The sequence below is a fragment of the Myotis davidii genome, unplaced genomic scaffold (assembly GCF_000327345.1).
Source record: "Myotis davidii unplaced genomic scaffold, ASM32734v1 scaffold963, whole genome shotgun sequence".
NCBI lineage: Eukaryota > Metazoa > Chordata > Mammalia > Chiroptera > Vespertilionidae > Myotis > Myotis davidii.
The window spans coordinates 184,493-200,300 of record NW_006294116.1 but is presented as its reverse complement, the minus strand read 5'-3'; the positions used below and the strand labels follow the sequence as shown (position 1 = coordinate 200,300).

Below are 15,808 nucleotides of genomic sequence, written 5' to 3'. Positions count from 1 at the left end.
TTCCCCCTCCACCCTGCTGTACAGATTCTATTTCCTATCAGTTGTGCAAATTAGAAACCTCAGTGTTATCATTATATGCTACTCTAGTGCCATCTATATAAAATCAGACACAAGCTCCTGATTACATAACCAGCACATAGCTGACTCTGTCCTCCCGCTACCTTCACTCTGGCCCTCACTACCCTTTACCTGAGCTACCTCAACAGCCTCCTCATGGGTCTCCCTATATGTGGTCTATTTCAATATGGTTGATCAGTTGTCTTCCCAAAGCTGATCAACCATGTCCCAGTCCAAATTCCATTTAAAAACTTGACAATCTCTACCCTAATGCTATTGCAGCACCCACCCTCCATCCACACAGTAAGATCCCATCCCCTAAGTAAGTTCTCATCATTCTCTACCACATGTCAAACTTGAGTCCTGACTGACATTATCCCTGTGCCTAACATATTTCCCCCCACTTACATTCTTCAAAGTCCAATGTAAGTGCTGTAGCCTCTCCCCTACTTCTGTGGCACTTGGCCTATTACTCAATCACATGCACAGTAATCTACTGCAATCGTTCACTAACACTGACCCTTCTTGACTAATCTTGGACTTCTCAAAGATAAAAGTTATTTATTTCCTATACCCAGCAACATGCCTGGCACACAGCAGAGTTTGTAAACTGAATTAATATGCAGATTGCAGTGACCTCACTCATAATCTAATACAAACAAAATTGAGAATTTTCTCCTCTAAAGAGGTAACACAGAGTTGGTAAATCATCCAGAAAAATCACATGTACTTTAATTATTATGAGGGGGAAAACTAATTAATTTAAAATCTATATTACAAATTCTTCAGCAATAAAACAACAGAAATAGTAAGCATCTCTTTAACACTCATTTATTCATTACACATTTTCAAGCATTTTTATGCGTGCCCAGCACTCTGCTCCTGTACCAGATGCCAGGAGCTCATTCATTCCAAAATGTTTTCCTATAAATTGCCTCACTTTAGCCTCATAAACGTCCCTTGAGATAAGTGGGGCAGTGATTACAACCCCCATTTTTCAGATGAGAATCTGGGATCAAACAGTTTACATGATTTGTTCAGGGTCAAAGCCAGTAAGATGGAGATCTAGACTTGAAACAGGCATCTCCTGAATTCAGGTCCTGTGCTTCCTCTATTATTAAAAAATCCATTAAAATCTTCAATTTTTTGCTCTCTCCCCTTCTTCTGAAAAACGGATTAAAATTTAACTTCAATCTTGGTCTTAAAAGTGCAGAAAAGCAGCAATGTCTGCAGAAATCCCAGGTCGGGACTTACCTGTTTTCCTTGCACACAGTCACTTTGTCTCCCTCAGGTATCAGCTTCTTCTGTTCAATCACTCCATAGCTTTCTCGACAAATCTATATTTAAGGAAGGAAAAGAAATGTTTCAAGTTTGTTTACCACTTGTAAGTGAGAGAAGCTTTAGGAACAAATGTAGCTTAGTGACTACTTTTTACCACAGAAAATTCTTGGGTCTAGAACAGGGGTGGGCAAACTTTTTGACTCAAGGGCCACATTGGGTTCTTAAACTGGACCGGAGGGCCGGAACAAAAGCATGGATGGAGTGTTTGTGTGAACTAATATAAATTCAAAGTAAACATCATTACATAAAAGGGTGCGGTCTTTTTTTTTTTAGTTTTATTCATTTCAAACGGGCCGGATCCGGCCCACGGGCCATAGTTTGCCCACGGCTGGTCTAGAACCTGAGTCAGAAACATTGGCACCTTCAAAGATCTCTTTTAAGACTTGGAGTTGCCAATAAAGGCAATAAAAGAGAAATGACATGAACTCTAGAAAAGAAATATATTCAAAATAAAGAAGATTAATGCTTCAGTCATTTTCTTAAGGACAGATTTTAATTATTCATTTATTTAACACATTTACTGAACTTAAGATACTATGACTAAATAATTTGGTACAGAGAATTCCCTGAGCTGTTATTTGATTTGGAGAAAAACTAATGTTATGACTTGTAAGCATGATGAAAGAGACACACTCATAAGTAAGCTGGAAATCCTTACTGTAAAGTTGAGGCAGAAAGTCTCCTCAATATCTTCCCCAGGGTAATCTAAAAGTTCTTGAAGACTCCTAATCAGAACGATGGAGAAAGGAAAAGAGGCAAATCAGACAGAGCAATAGTGTTTTTATCTCAGTCACATGTGCAGACTGTTTGCAAGGAAAAACTATAAAAGGAGATTCTAGAACAAACATAAATCCAGACCAACAGAAAATCATGTTACCGTATCTTGAGAGAAATAGGGCAAGAGACCTATAAAAAATTAATTGTTCTCTTTTCCTACTGACAAATATTACTGGATTAATGAAGAAATTCAAATGAATTACATCTGACACACGTGTAGGTTCTTTTAACCCTGGTATTGCTTGGGAGTAGAGACTGGGGGAGATGGTGCTGCAGTGGTCCCACCGACTGCCTTCATCCACATTCTTTTTTAGAGTAATCCTTCTATCATTTTCTTAAAAAGCCACAAAGTCACCTCATCTATTAGGAATCTCAATGTCTTACTTGATAATGCAAGGGGCTCTATATGGTAAAGACACTCTACTATCTGCCACAAAAGCACACAAACATGCTTAAAAAATATGTTTATTCCAACAACGGTCATATCCTAGTTTTCAAGAGAATATATTCTTGTAGCTAAACCTCATTCACACTTTCTTCTTTAGTGAACTCTGAGTCTGGCAGTTCCATTAAGAGTTGCCAGGAAGAAAATTCTTACTGTAGAATTTAAATTTGTATCAGTTAACTAGCCAAAATTACTACAGTGGGGCCTTGACTTACGAGTGTCCCGACTAACGAGTTTTTTTGAGATACGAGCCGTCTCTCGGCCGATTTTTTGCTTTGAGTTGCAAAGCTCAAAAAAATTCAGGTTACAAGCCAGCTTCAGATACCCCACCACTAGTTGGCAGCGAACAGATTTTTTGCTTTGAGTTGCAAAGCTCAAAAAAATTCAGGTTACAAGCCAGCTTCAGATACCCCACCACTAGTTGGCGCAGCGAACATCACAGTGATTTGACATACGAGTAATTTAAGTTATGAGCTCCGTCACGCAACGAATTAAACTCGTAAGTCAAGGCCCCACTGTATTTGAAATACAGCATTCCCAGCCAGGTTGGTAAAGTACATGGCCCGTGGTTCTATCACTCTCCAGCCATCTCTTTCAGTTACTAAAAATTAACCCTGCCTTGGTCTCCCCTCTGTCATTTTTCCATATTTCTCCTAAAGTCTCTCTTCCACTCTCTGTGACCACCCCTGCCATCGGTTATGAATTCTTGGTATTGGTGGTGTGACAGTCTCATTTCCAGGGGCACCTTAGAGATTACCCTTCTCTATCTCCATCTTAAAATCCGTACTCTTTCTCTATAGAAGGGGTGTTCCTTCCTGATAATGCCAGAAGGATTACACTGTTTACAGAAAGCTAAGGCTATGGTGTTATTTTATATACTTAACCTTATGCTACCTAACATTAATAGAGAAACTCAGAATAAAGGAGTTTAACAGCCCGAAAGAAAAGAATATACAAACATGGCTCCACTACTTTCGAAACTGCTGGCAGTTCCTCAAAGACCTAAACACAGAGCTGCCTGTGACTCAACAATTCAACTCCTAGGTATGTACCTGAGAAATAAAAATTTATGTTGACATAAAAACTTGCACAAGAATGTCCAAAGCAGCATTATCATAATATCCAAGAAATAGAAACAAGCCAAATGCCTCATCAACTGATAAACAAAATTAGTACATTCACACAATGGAATATTATTTGACAATGAAAAGAAATGAAACACTGATATGCTACAATATGGATAGACCTTGAAAACATGCTGTATAAAAGAAGCCAGACACAAAGGACCATATATTATATAAATCCATTTATATGAAACATCCAGAATAGGCAAACCTATAGAAATAGAAAGATTAGCACTGCCTCAAAGGAGGAGACTGGAGATGATGATGACTAAGAAGTAGAAGTTTCTTTTTCAGGTGATGAAAATATTCTAAAATTGTGGTGACAGCTACACAACTGAATATACTGTCAATGGATTATATACTTCTAAGTGGGTAAATTATATGTGAACTGTATCTCAATTAAGCATTTTTAAAGGCTCTAAGAGATAATCCATACATATAAAAAGCCAGTGACCGGAATGCTGTAATGACCGGAACGACTGGTCACTATGACACGCACTGACCACCAGGGGGTAGATGCTCAACGCAGGAGCTGCCCCCAGCCCGCAGCCCCAATTGCTGATGGGGCCTGCCAGTCAACCTCCCAGTCCCTCCCCACAGCCGGCAGATCCGGGCTGGAACAGTGAACTGGGGGTAGGTGGTGGTGGACGTGGCTCCTTTCCTGGGGGGCCAAGGGCCAGCTCCTTCCTTGGGGCCAGCAGACAACCCCCCCCCCCCGCCTGCAGATCCCAATTGCCTGATCCGGGCTGGGCCCCAGGCTGGGACGGAGAACTAGGGGTGGGTGGCAGCAGGAGCAGGCGGCGAGGGAAGGAGGAAGGGGGGAGGTAGCAAACCTGATGGCTCTGATCTCCAGCCAGGCCTAGGGACCCTACCCATGCATGAATTTCGTGCATCAGGCCTCTAGTAGTAACATGTAGATATATCTCTTCCCCTGGTTCCTGATACAGAGCCCCTAAAAACCTTATAAATTCCTAAGTGGTAAGAGCACTAGACACAACTTTTGTTCCACGGTGGCTCTTGGATGGGGACTGGTCACCAGAAAGACTAAGCCACGATTAGAAGCTTGGAATTTTCAGCTCCACCCCGATTTGCCAGACAGGGAAGAGGGGCAAGAAGTAGAGGTAATAATTGATCATGCCTGTGTGAGGAAGCCTCCGTAAAATCCCAGTAGGAGGAGGTTCAGAAAGCTTCTGGGTTGGTGAAGACAACCCACACACCAGGAGGGTGATGCACCCCAACTTCACAGGGACAAAAGCTCCTGTACTGAAGACCCTCCCAGACCTCATCCTATACATCTCATCTGGTTATTCATCTGTACACTTCCCCATATCCTTTAATAAACTGGTAAATGTGTTTCCCTGAGTTCTGTGAGCTGCTGTAGCAAATTAGGCAAACCTGAGGAGGGTTTGTAGCTAAATCAGACAGAAGTTGTGGATAACCTGGGGACCTCCTCCTTGCAAATGGCATCTGAAGTGGGGTGCAAGCAGTATTACAGGACTGAGCCCTTAACCTGTGGGATCTGACACTAACTCCAGGTAGACTGTAGGACACCCAGCTATTGTCATGGAGAACTGCTTGGTGGTGTGGAGGAAAAACACACACATGCGGTGACCAGTAGTGTGAGAGTAAAGGAGACACACAGGAAAGAGAAACACGTTGGGGGAAGAACTGCAGCGGTTTTGGTTTTGTTTTTTTTTAAGTATAGGCTCCCTTTTCAATACTTTTCTCCCTGTACATTTCTGGACCATGACAAAGTCCTTATTTCTTTTTCAGAATAAGGAGGGAGGGGGGAATTATTTTATATTCCTGGGCAGTTCTAACTTTATTTTATTTTCTTTCCTCTGCCCATAGAGTAATAGACTCTAAGCAAGTAGCTGTATAGCTAAGCCTTAAGACAAAGCACACACAACCATATAGTTCCATACACTCACATCTGTGCCACCTGTGGTATTTTCAAACTTTAATCCACACTGCCAGAGGCAGCCAGAGCAGTTTCCTACACCAATCTGTCTTTTAGCTCTGTACCTTCCTTCAGTGGGTGAAAGCTCCTTCAAGTCCTCCAAGCCAGGATTTACATTCAGTAACTTCTTATAGAGTGCCAACGGGAAGTGGAGATCGACTACGGTGGAGTTGTAGATGGCTAGTCCACAGGTTATGCCAATCAAATGAAACCAGTTGTGCTCTACAAAACACTTTCAGAATATATGCAGATGTGTTAAAAAGAAATTCAGTGTTTCCAGACCTCAAAACAATCTGCCATTTATAAAATATTTTCAGTATAAAAGAATAAAGGCTTAATATTTAATTACCTTTTAGAGCAGAGAAAATTCCCCTGACAAAATTTGATTACCCCCAATAGATACAATGTAGGCAAAGTTAAGTATTTGCAGCTCATCTAGAGATAGAGAGAACAGCTTAGACAGTCATTTGCCACTTAATGATGGAGATTCATTCTGAGAAATGCCTCAGGTGATTTTATCCTTGTGCAGACACCACAGAGTGCATTTACACTAACTTAGAAGGTAGAGCCTAGTACACATCTAGGCTACAAGCCTGTACAGCCGGTTACTATACAAAACAACCTGAAATTAAATCAATCACAAGAGAAAGTAGGGTGCAATCAAGAAACACAGTACATGAGATGTATGAATCGGCTGCCTGAGTAACACAGCATACTGTTTTACTGCAAATTTTTTAATAAACAGAAAGAGTACATTCAAAAATAATGATAAAATGTACAGTGCAGGAACTATGTAAACCAATAACATGGTCTTTTATTATCATTATCAAGTAATATGCACTGTACATAATTATATGTTCTATACTTCTTTATAGGACTTGCAGCACAGGTGTACTCATACCAGCATCGCCCCAAACACAAGTAATGTGTTGTACTACATTACAATGGCTATGATGTCATAGACAATAGGAACTTTTTAGCTTCATTATATTCTTATGGACCACTGTCACATATGCGATCCATCACTGACAGAAATGTCATTATGTGACACATCACTGTATTGATTTAGAGCAATGCTGTTTAATAGTACTTTTTGCAATGATGGAAATTGTTTATTCTGTGCTGTCCAATATGGTAGCCACTGGAAATGTGGCTGGTACAACTGAGAAAATGAATCTCTGGTACTATTTAATTTTAATTAAATAAAATTTCAATTTCAATGGCCACATGTGGCTAATGGCTACCTTTTAGCACAGTACAGATCCAGGAAGAAAACTGGTAGAAAAAGAACTAAATTATGGCCTGGTTGAAATTAAAATGCTACTTAAAACTTAGCTCTCCTACTGAAGTTTCAAATTAAAGTGTGTGTGTGTATCTACTTGTATTAGTATTCATACACATACTTTCACTGTTATTAAAATAAGACACATTTGGCCCAGCCAGTGTGGCTCAGCAGTTGAGCATTAAGCCAGTTTGACTCCTGGTCAGGGCACATGCCCAGGTTACAGGCTCAACCCTAGTAGGGGGATGTGCAGAAGGCAACCGACTGATGATGTTCCTTTCTCATCGATTATTCTATCTCTTTATCCATCTCCCTCTCTCTCTATAAAAACTAGAAATGAAAATAGGGCCAATGGGTAAAAAAATAACAACTAGATACATTATTTAGACATTTTCAATTATTTTCTTTGTTATGCTTCCCTTTTCAAAATCAGAAGTCTTGGAATTGGTCTCACAACTAAAATAAAAATTTAATTATATCCATCTATTTAACTATAATATCACTAACTTACTGTATCTGAAAACCACAAGAGATTTGAATCTTGATAGTAGGTAAACATTCCATAGATGGGATTCAAAAGTTCTTTTAACAGTAAAAGAAAGAACTCCTTTGTGACACCACCAGCATCCACTGCTTCTTCACCATCAAAGATTACCTTTAAAACAATGAAAGCAGAATTAATACTTCAAAGAATCTTTGGTATTCTACCTTTTTTTTTTTTTAGCAAATTCTTTCCAAAATCAGGACAAAGGAAGGAAGATACAACACAGAATACAATGATGCAATGAAAACTGCAAGGTGTATCTGCTGATTATTCACAAGGCACTTGCAGACACACAGAAAGAATTTTTACTAGGTACTTCAAAGAATACAAAGAAGATTAGAAGTTCACCATAGGTCCACAGAAAGTTCACCATCTATTTATGGAACTAAGGCAAACATAAAAGAATCCATTAGAGAATATACTTTATTTTCAAAGAGTAAAATACATTGAGAGGTAAATGTTCTGGCACATGGAGAAAAACAATGATTAACCTGAGTAAAAGAAGAAACTGATTAATATGGAAAGGAGAAGGGCACTCTAAGTAGTACAGAGCTGGGTTCTGTGAGGGGCTACAAAAAGACCCATGAACAGGCCCACATGGGGCATGCTGGACCCATAATGGTCATCATAGTAACAACTACAGCAAACCAATGAGCAAGGGTTATTGAGTTACTATATGCCAGCCCTTAAACTCTATGACCTAATTCTCAGAACAGCATTATGCGTTGGTATTACTATTATCATCACCATTTTATAGGTAAGGGCTCAGGCAAAGAACTAAAACAGCATTTGAAAAAGCTTATCCTGTGATCGTCTTCAAGGCTGCCTACAACAGGACAAGAGTAAAGGTGGGGACAGATGGCAGCAGAAGACAACTCAGACATGCTACAGAGCAAGAAGTGTCTTATCTGAACTACTGATGGAAAACAGTGTGCAAAAAGAAGCTCCTGTTAGATCAAAAATGTAACCCAGAAGTTCTAAGAACTCCCAGGCAAATGGATGGGACAGATAATAGTCATTGGACATTTTGGAAAGGGTGACAATATCATGAAGACCATGAGTTTCTTACTTATTGTGTTTCAGAAACGAGTTCACAAGAGGATTGTTAATAGAGATAGGGAAGTCTTCTGAAGAGAAAGATAAATTACTTAAAAGTTCCAGTAATTCTCTAAATACTTATTAACACCTACTATGTACCAAGCACTATGCTAAGCCCTGGGAATACAGTAAGTACTAACACAAACATGCACAGTCTATGAGGAAAGACAATTTCTTAATTCAGTAATATTAGGGTACTAACAGTGCCTATAACAATAGGCCAACAGCTTCCCAGATGATTTCACCACCTTTCTATATTCTCCTTTTTACCTTCTCTTACATCTTTGACATCCACAGACTTCCTAGATGCTGGCTTGGTAGTTTTATACCTAGATGAAGCTTTAGTTTTGTTGTTGTTTGCTTGTTTTTGGTTGAGCTGGAGGAGATACCTTGAAGTCAGCAGACAAAGAAAACCCTATAACCTCTCAAGTAATCCAGTGGCATTTTTATCTGGGATGTTATGTTGATATGTGCTATTTGATGATTTGACAGAAGGAGATGATTAAATTCTTGTAAAATAAATGAAAGAAATAGTGAATGGCTATACTCCACAATTTTAATAGTAAGATCTTTGCTACTTCAACACTGTTTAAAGAAAAACTAGGAAGGTATTTAGAAGAATATACTGAAGGGCTCACTTTGAGAGGCTTTTTTAGATCAATATCAGAATGAATGCTCAGCTCTCTCAGGGCATCTCCAACGAGGTTGTTCCTGCGAACGTGAAGAACCAGGAAGGGGCTTCTGGCCAGCAGAGGCTCCAAGGTGAGAAGCATGAAGACATTCTGCAGGTTGGCTCCATTGACTGCCACCTGGAATGGCACATCAAGAACACAATTAGAGTGCACCTGTGAGTGGGGACAGCAGCCAGCTGCCTTTCAATCTGGGGTAGGTGGGAAGCATGCTGACTGCAACTCCATTTGGTCTTTTTTATTTTCCTCTTAATTTTTCCAGTTAAATTTTCTAAATTACTATATTTATAAAACACAGATATCTTTCTAATCTGAACCCAAAAAGGTTAACTGAAGCAATCTGATCCATAACCAGTCCCAGGAAAATGATTTAGGCCTAATTAAGACTGAAATTATATTGTAATAAAAGAAACATGATGGAGAGTGGGTAAAAACGATGACATTCAGAATGGCAGGACAAGAAACCTAATAACCACTTTTAAATGTTTTTTATTCTTTGAAAAATGTCCATTTTCTCTGGAAAACCTTTCAACTGTGGAAGGAAGGAAGGAAGGAAGGAAGGAAGGAAGGAAGGAAGGAAGGAAGGAAGGAAAAGGCTAGAGAGAAACAGACAGAAAGACTGAGAGATGAAGAGAGAGATGAGTGAAGTTAGCTATCTACCGACAGAAACTGGTAGATTTGAATTTCTAATTTGCAAATAATAACTTGGTAGGCATGTCAAAACCAATTCTATTTTATAATAAATATGGTACTTGAAATTAATCTCTATAACTTAAGTTTTAGTTCAATAAATAATTACCAAGCTCCATTTAATTATCTCTCTATCTCTATCAAGGATCAGTGGACGACTGGACCAAATCCAGCCTGCTGCCTGTTTTTGTACAGCTCTTGAGCTCATAGTGGTTTCTACATTTTTAAATTTTGAAAAAAAATCTAAAAAATACTTCACCACATGTGAAAATTATACATATTTCAAATTTCATTGTACATTAAGTTCTACTGGAATACCACCATGCTCATTCATTCACATACTATTACTTTTTGTTCTATGACAGAGCTCAATAGTTGAGATAGACAATATGGCCCATAAAGATTAAAATTTTAATTTACTATATGGTCCTTTATGAAAACACTTGCAAACCCCTGATCTATGTAAATGTGTACTCACTTATATGTGCTGTATTCAACATAAAATTGCTAAAAAAAAATTGTAATAGTTCTAAAAGTTAGAATATAACGCATCCAAATATACTTCCTCCTATAAGTAAAAATTAGAACTGAATGTGTAGGTTAAAAGAAACACATAATAAGAGTAAATAATTTTTAAAATATGATACCTGCATCTGTAGTTCAGCATCTGTCTGTAACATTTTGGTCTTGGCTTGGGCATCAAAGATGAAAGGGTAGGAACAAAGTGTTACAGCATCCTAAATAAAACATTATTGACAAAATTGTAGTATCCACAGATAATACTGCTGGAAAAATATACAAGTAAATTTAAAAAGAATCATTTACCTGTATTATAGATGGTCTAGTCTTCTGTGTAAAGAAAAAGAAAAGGCCTCTTACTTGAAATGCAAAACCTAAACTTTTTACATCCCTTACAAATGTGAAATACAAATAACAAAACATATAAACTATCTGACTATTTACTTGGCCATGGAACTAACCCCATTTGAATGGCTGACTGGATTTTAATGAAACAGACCAAATGTTTTGATGGGCACAAACTGAGAAAAAAACTAAAAACCATCTTTAAAATTTTTAAAGGGCTGTTTTAGGTCATTTCACTAACTCCATAATTCACAGCCTTAATAGAATTTTCTTTCATAAAATAAATCTAATTATAAAACATTGATATTAGATGTTACTTTTATTGTGTAAAGTTAATGCAAATTTCATTTATTTGTCAGCATGTTACATCTCTTCCTTACACTTACACACACACACAAGCTGTTACACTGAAGAGTAACCAAATATTTAAAGCTATCCCTGACTCGGCACCTGAACCAATGCTTGGCCTACAGAAGACACTCCATCAATAGGTAAACAAAATTTTAATAATCTTTTGAGCAGGGGAATAACAGTAAATTAAAAAAACACACACAAACATATCTAAAAGATATGCTAGTTCATTAATGGGGGGAAGGCATCTCTTCTGGAAGTTTTTGTTAGGTTATATGACAAACATTATTCATAAACTTAACAGAAACAAACAAAAGTATCAACAATATAGATCATGTTGACCTGTAGTATTTCTCAAACAGAAAACTATGGATTTATCCTCAGAGATCTGAGAATGCTATATGAATTTTTTAAATTTTGTAGTTTTTTATAAATAACTAGTGGCCCGGTGCACGAAATTTGTGCACGGGAGGGGGGTGTCCCTCAGCCCAGCCTGCACCCTCTCCAATCTTGGAACCTTTGGGGGATGTTGACTGCTGGTTTAGGCCTGATCCCAGATGTCCCTGGATGTCCGGCAGGCCTAATCCCAGGATGTCTGACTGCCGGGATCAGGCCTAAACCGGCAGTTGGACATCCCTCTCACAATCCTGGACGGCTGTCTCCTAACCGCTCACCTGCGTGCCTGCCTGATTGCCCCTAACTGCTTCAGCCTGCCAGCCTGATCGCCCCCTAACACCTCCCCTGCCGGCCTGATTGATGCCTAACCACTCCCTTGCTGGCCTGATCATCCCCAACTGCCCTCCCCTGCTAGCCAGATCCCCCGCAAGGCTTTTATTAGTATAGTTATCCTAAACAAAATCAACGAAAACACATTCTTAATGACCTCCTTATATTGGTGTGTCACCACATAATTTACATTTATTTTAATTATTGCATTGGTGCCATGTTATTCTTAATTGTCCAAGAATAAGAAGAAGAAAAGCAGTCTTTCTTGGTAAGTTATTCATTTGCACCCAGGAAAGTGCCAGAGCTGCCCTGGCTCTCTGCGTGAATGAAGGTTTAATAGCAGCTAAAAGGAAGAAAGAGAAATGAGTCATTCCAGGATGAATAGGACACGTCTCAGAACTCAAGCACCAATGACTGAGTTGAGGGATGGTTTCAGGAAGACTACCCACGGTTTATTCATTTAGAGTTTGTATTTAATTTGTAAATCTGATTCAGTTTTATTTAAATGCTATATGAATAAGAAGTGTATACCTACCTCCTTTTATGTTTGTGTACAGTTCAATTAAATAATTTAAAAGCAATTTTAATTAAAATCCATCCTGTTTATCCTATAGAAACAGGTCCCTTAGTGAATCTTGGAACACTTCCCTAAACTGAGGAACACTAATCGAAGAGACAATTCATACCAGTGAGACAGGTATGAAATCATGCATACATAATCCAGGCCAACTGACTCACTCTCATGCCTACATATCTAATTACTTTGAATTTAGGAATTGAAATCACTAAAATAAAACACACACACACCATAAAACTGCACTCTAAAAAAATTACTTTAAGTACCTACGAAAAGTATAAGTATCCGGGGAAGTAGATTTTAAATTGGTGCCAATATTCAGAATTTTAGAATCTTTATCTCAGAAAGATTATTTTATTCTAAGTGTTAGGAAGTTAGACCAGAGCAGCTGGGGTGGGGCCTGCCCTGGAGTACAACCATACTGCCTGTCTATGGGCGGCCCAGCAGACAGCCAGCAGGAAGGTTCAGAGCCAGCCAGTTCTTGGCGCAAGCTCAGAGGAAACCAACATGACCTCAATGTAACCTTACTAGGGTCCTAGACTAATTATAATAAAATCTGCATTTCAGTTTTGACCCCACGCCTCCATGAGTTTTTCTGTATGAATTATGTATAAGGGCAGGCCCAGAAGAAATATAGTTTCTGTCAACCATTCCTGAATGCAAATGAAAGTCTCCACTCAGAAAATCCCTCTTTTAAACCTGGAGTTCCGAGCCTGGCCTGCTCCAGGTTTGGAATGTTATCTTCAATAAACCCCATTTTGCTTTCCTTTCATTGACCTTAAAATCTTTTCTGCGTAGACAAAAACAAGAGGTTCCAACTGGTAACCCCGATTGGTAACAGAAACATGACTTGCTTATTCAAGAAAAAAGGATGACCTTTAATGTGTGTTGGTCTATAAAACAAGGTGAAGTTTTGAACACTTCAAATGTAAAAGTGACTATGGGAGAAGCAACAGTAGTGACTGTGGAAACAGTTGTTGGCATTAAAGCACCCTAGTATACCTAGTATTTTTAAAAACTAGTGCAATATACAGGTGGGACAACTATAGGTTTACAGTTATGAGCTTTTTTAAAAACTAGTGCAATATACAGGTGGGACTATAGGTTTACAGTTATGAGTACATGAAACACAGTTCATAATTATTAATTATTTATTACTGTATTATTTTCCATACAAACTGTAAACCTACTTTTGCTCCCACTCAGTATTATTTCAGACATCAATCAGCTGCTGTGTATTTCTTGTCTCTCTCCAGCCCCACTCCAGTTCTGATTCTCTGTACCACCCTCTCCCTGCAAGGCCCACAAGCTCTTATTCCCTCCCTCCACTTCTTTTTTTTTTTTTTACAGTTTTTTTAAAAAAATATATTTTATTGAGTTTTTACAGAGAGGAAAGGAGAGAGATAGAGAGTTAGAAACGTCGATGAGAGAGAAACATCGACCAGCTGCCTCCTGCACACTCCCCACTGGGGATGTGCCCGCAACCCAGGTACATGCCCTTGACCGGAATCGAACCCGGGGCCCTTCAGTCCGCAAGCCGACGCTCTATCCACTGAGCCAAACCGGTTTCGGCCCTCCCTCCACTTCTTGCCTGAGCCCTCCCCACCCCCTGACAGAGCCCAGATTTGGAAGGAGACTGATCTATGTTCTGGAGAAGGAGAGGAGGTTAAATTTCGGGCAGGGTCACCATGCTCTCAGTTGAGTGGGTTTGCTGAAAAGAAATCCAAAACTACCTCAGTTAGGAACCAGAGCCAAGGCCACAGAGTTGGTGGTCCAGAGACCCTCCCCCTACAGAGGACCATAGTGCCAGCTCTAAGGAAGGTGCAGAAGGCAAGGCTATTCGGTCTAAATAAGCACCAGCCCTATATGAAGGTCTAATATACATCTACAAACTTTGTGTAAGTCTATAAGTTTTAGTATACGAAATATAATAATTTCACTTAATTTCGTATGTGAATGCTGAATATTTTAGATATGGTATTAGTACTGGTATTTCCATATGACATGAAGTAAATACTGAAACAACCATGTTATGATTTAACTTCAAGGTTACTTTCCCTAATTGAGAAGGACACATATGAACTGACATGTGATCCTCTCTGAGGAGCTGCCTGCCCTAGGCTGTCTGTTCCCCCAAAATGAGTCTCACAAATCTAAAACTAGCAGAGTACCAATGAATCACATTTCAAATGTTTAAGCTTGAAATGGGGTTGCACTGTGACCTTTTTCAAGTATATGAAATAGGAGCAATGAGCAAGTACATGGTACAGAACTGAAGAACTGGGAATATCTTTTTTATTTTTTAATTCCAAGCCAACATTTCCTAAATGTGACTGTGACTGGGGACAGGAGTCATTGCATAAACACCTGCTGCACCAAGAAAGAAACACAGGAGCCTCTGCTGTGAGGCCTGCCTGCACCACAGGTTCCTATACCCACCACGGGCAAATCTGGCTCCCTGCCATCACTGATGCTGAAGCAAAAACATATGCCTTGTCTGACCATGCACAATACTGGTACTCAGAGACAAAACACTGCCTCCTTGTAACACATATGGTAACAAGTTGACTCTAGTTTTATTTTTGAAGCATTTACTTCACTAACTTTCTCACTTGTGCTGCCTCTATGGGAGCCACAAAGTCACTCATTCTGTGTTAATTTTCAAGTGGATGATGGCAGTTTATTAATGGAAATAAACAAGCCACTACGACCTCTTCTTTAAAATGAGCAAAAATCAGACACTTCAGAATGTGCATTTGTGCTCCACAGCCATTTGCATGTGTGTTATATCCCTTTGTAATTCCTTTTTCACTGTTGCCTCTGGACTGAACACCCCATAGAGGCAGCCACCATGTCCTCTCCATATCTCCATCCCCAGTGACTAGCAAGCATCCTACACACTTTAGGTGCCAAGAACAGCTTACTGAAAAACAGTTGAGAACTTATATGCCAAGTAAAGCACTCTGCCAACTAAGGCTTTTCCATGCATGCTTTCCTCCATTTAAGTCTCACAATACTGTTATAATTCTCATTACAAATGAGGATGCTAGGCCTATAGAATTTAAGTAACTTGCCTGGGGTCACATAGTATTACCAGAGTGGGGACTAGAACCTTATCTCTTTTCGACCCAAGCATGTCCTCTGAACTACATGCTCTACTGCCTCAGCTACTACCAAGCTAAAAAATTTAACACACACACAAAAATATTCACTGTGTATATATACAATGGAATATTATTCACCATAAGAAAAACAAACAAACAAGGAAATCTTGCCATTTGCA

At 39.2% G+C, this 15,808-nt stretch overlaps 1 protein-coding gene across 4 annotated transcripts in view; it reads right to left on the bottom strand.

Annotated features, from left to right (window-relative positions):
- HERC3 (HECT and RLD domain containing E3 ubiquitin protein ligase 3) overlaps nt 1–15,808 on the bottom strand; it is an 88,284-nt gene that overhangs the window by 20,181 nt on the left and 52,295 nt on the right. For 3 of the 4 annotated variants that reach the window (XM_015566858.1, XM_015566860.1, XM_006768180.2), the window contains 7 exons: nt 10,833–10,856; nt 10,655–10,744; nt 9,267–9,437; nt 7,498–7,641; nt 5,770–5,936; nt 2,057–2,123; nt 1,312–1,394 (listed from right to left, as the gene is read on the bottom strand). In XM_015566858.1, the coding sequence (XP_015422344.1) occupies nt 1,312–1,394; nt 2,057–2,123; nt 5,770–5,936; nt 7,498–7,641; nt 9,267–9,437; nt 10,655–10,744; nt 10,833–10,856 (746 nt within the window). The remainder of the gene's footprint in view (nt 1–1,311; nt 1,395–2,056; nt 2,124–5,769; nt 5,937–7,497; nt 7,642–9,266; nt 9,438–10,654; nt 10,745–10,832; nt 10,857–15,808) is intronic. The other variant, XM_015566859.1, reaches the window with a different exon arrangement.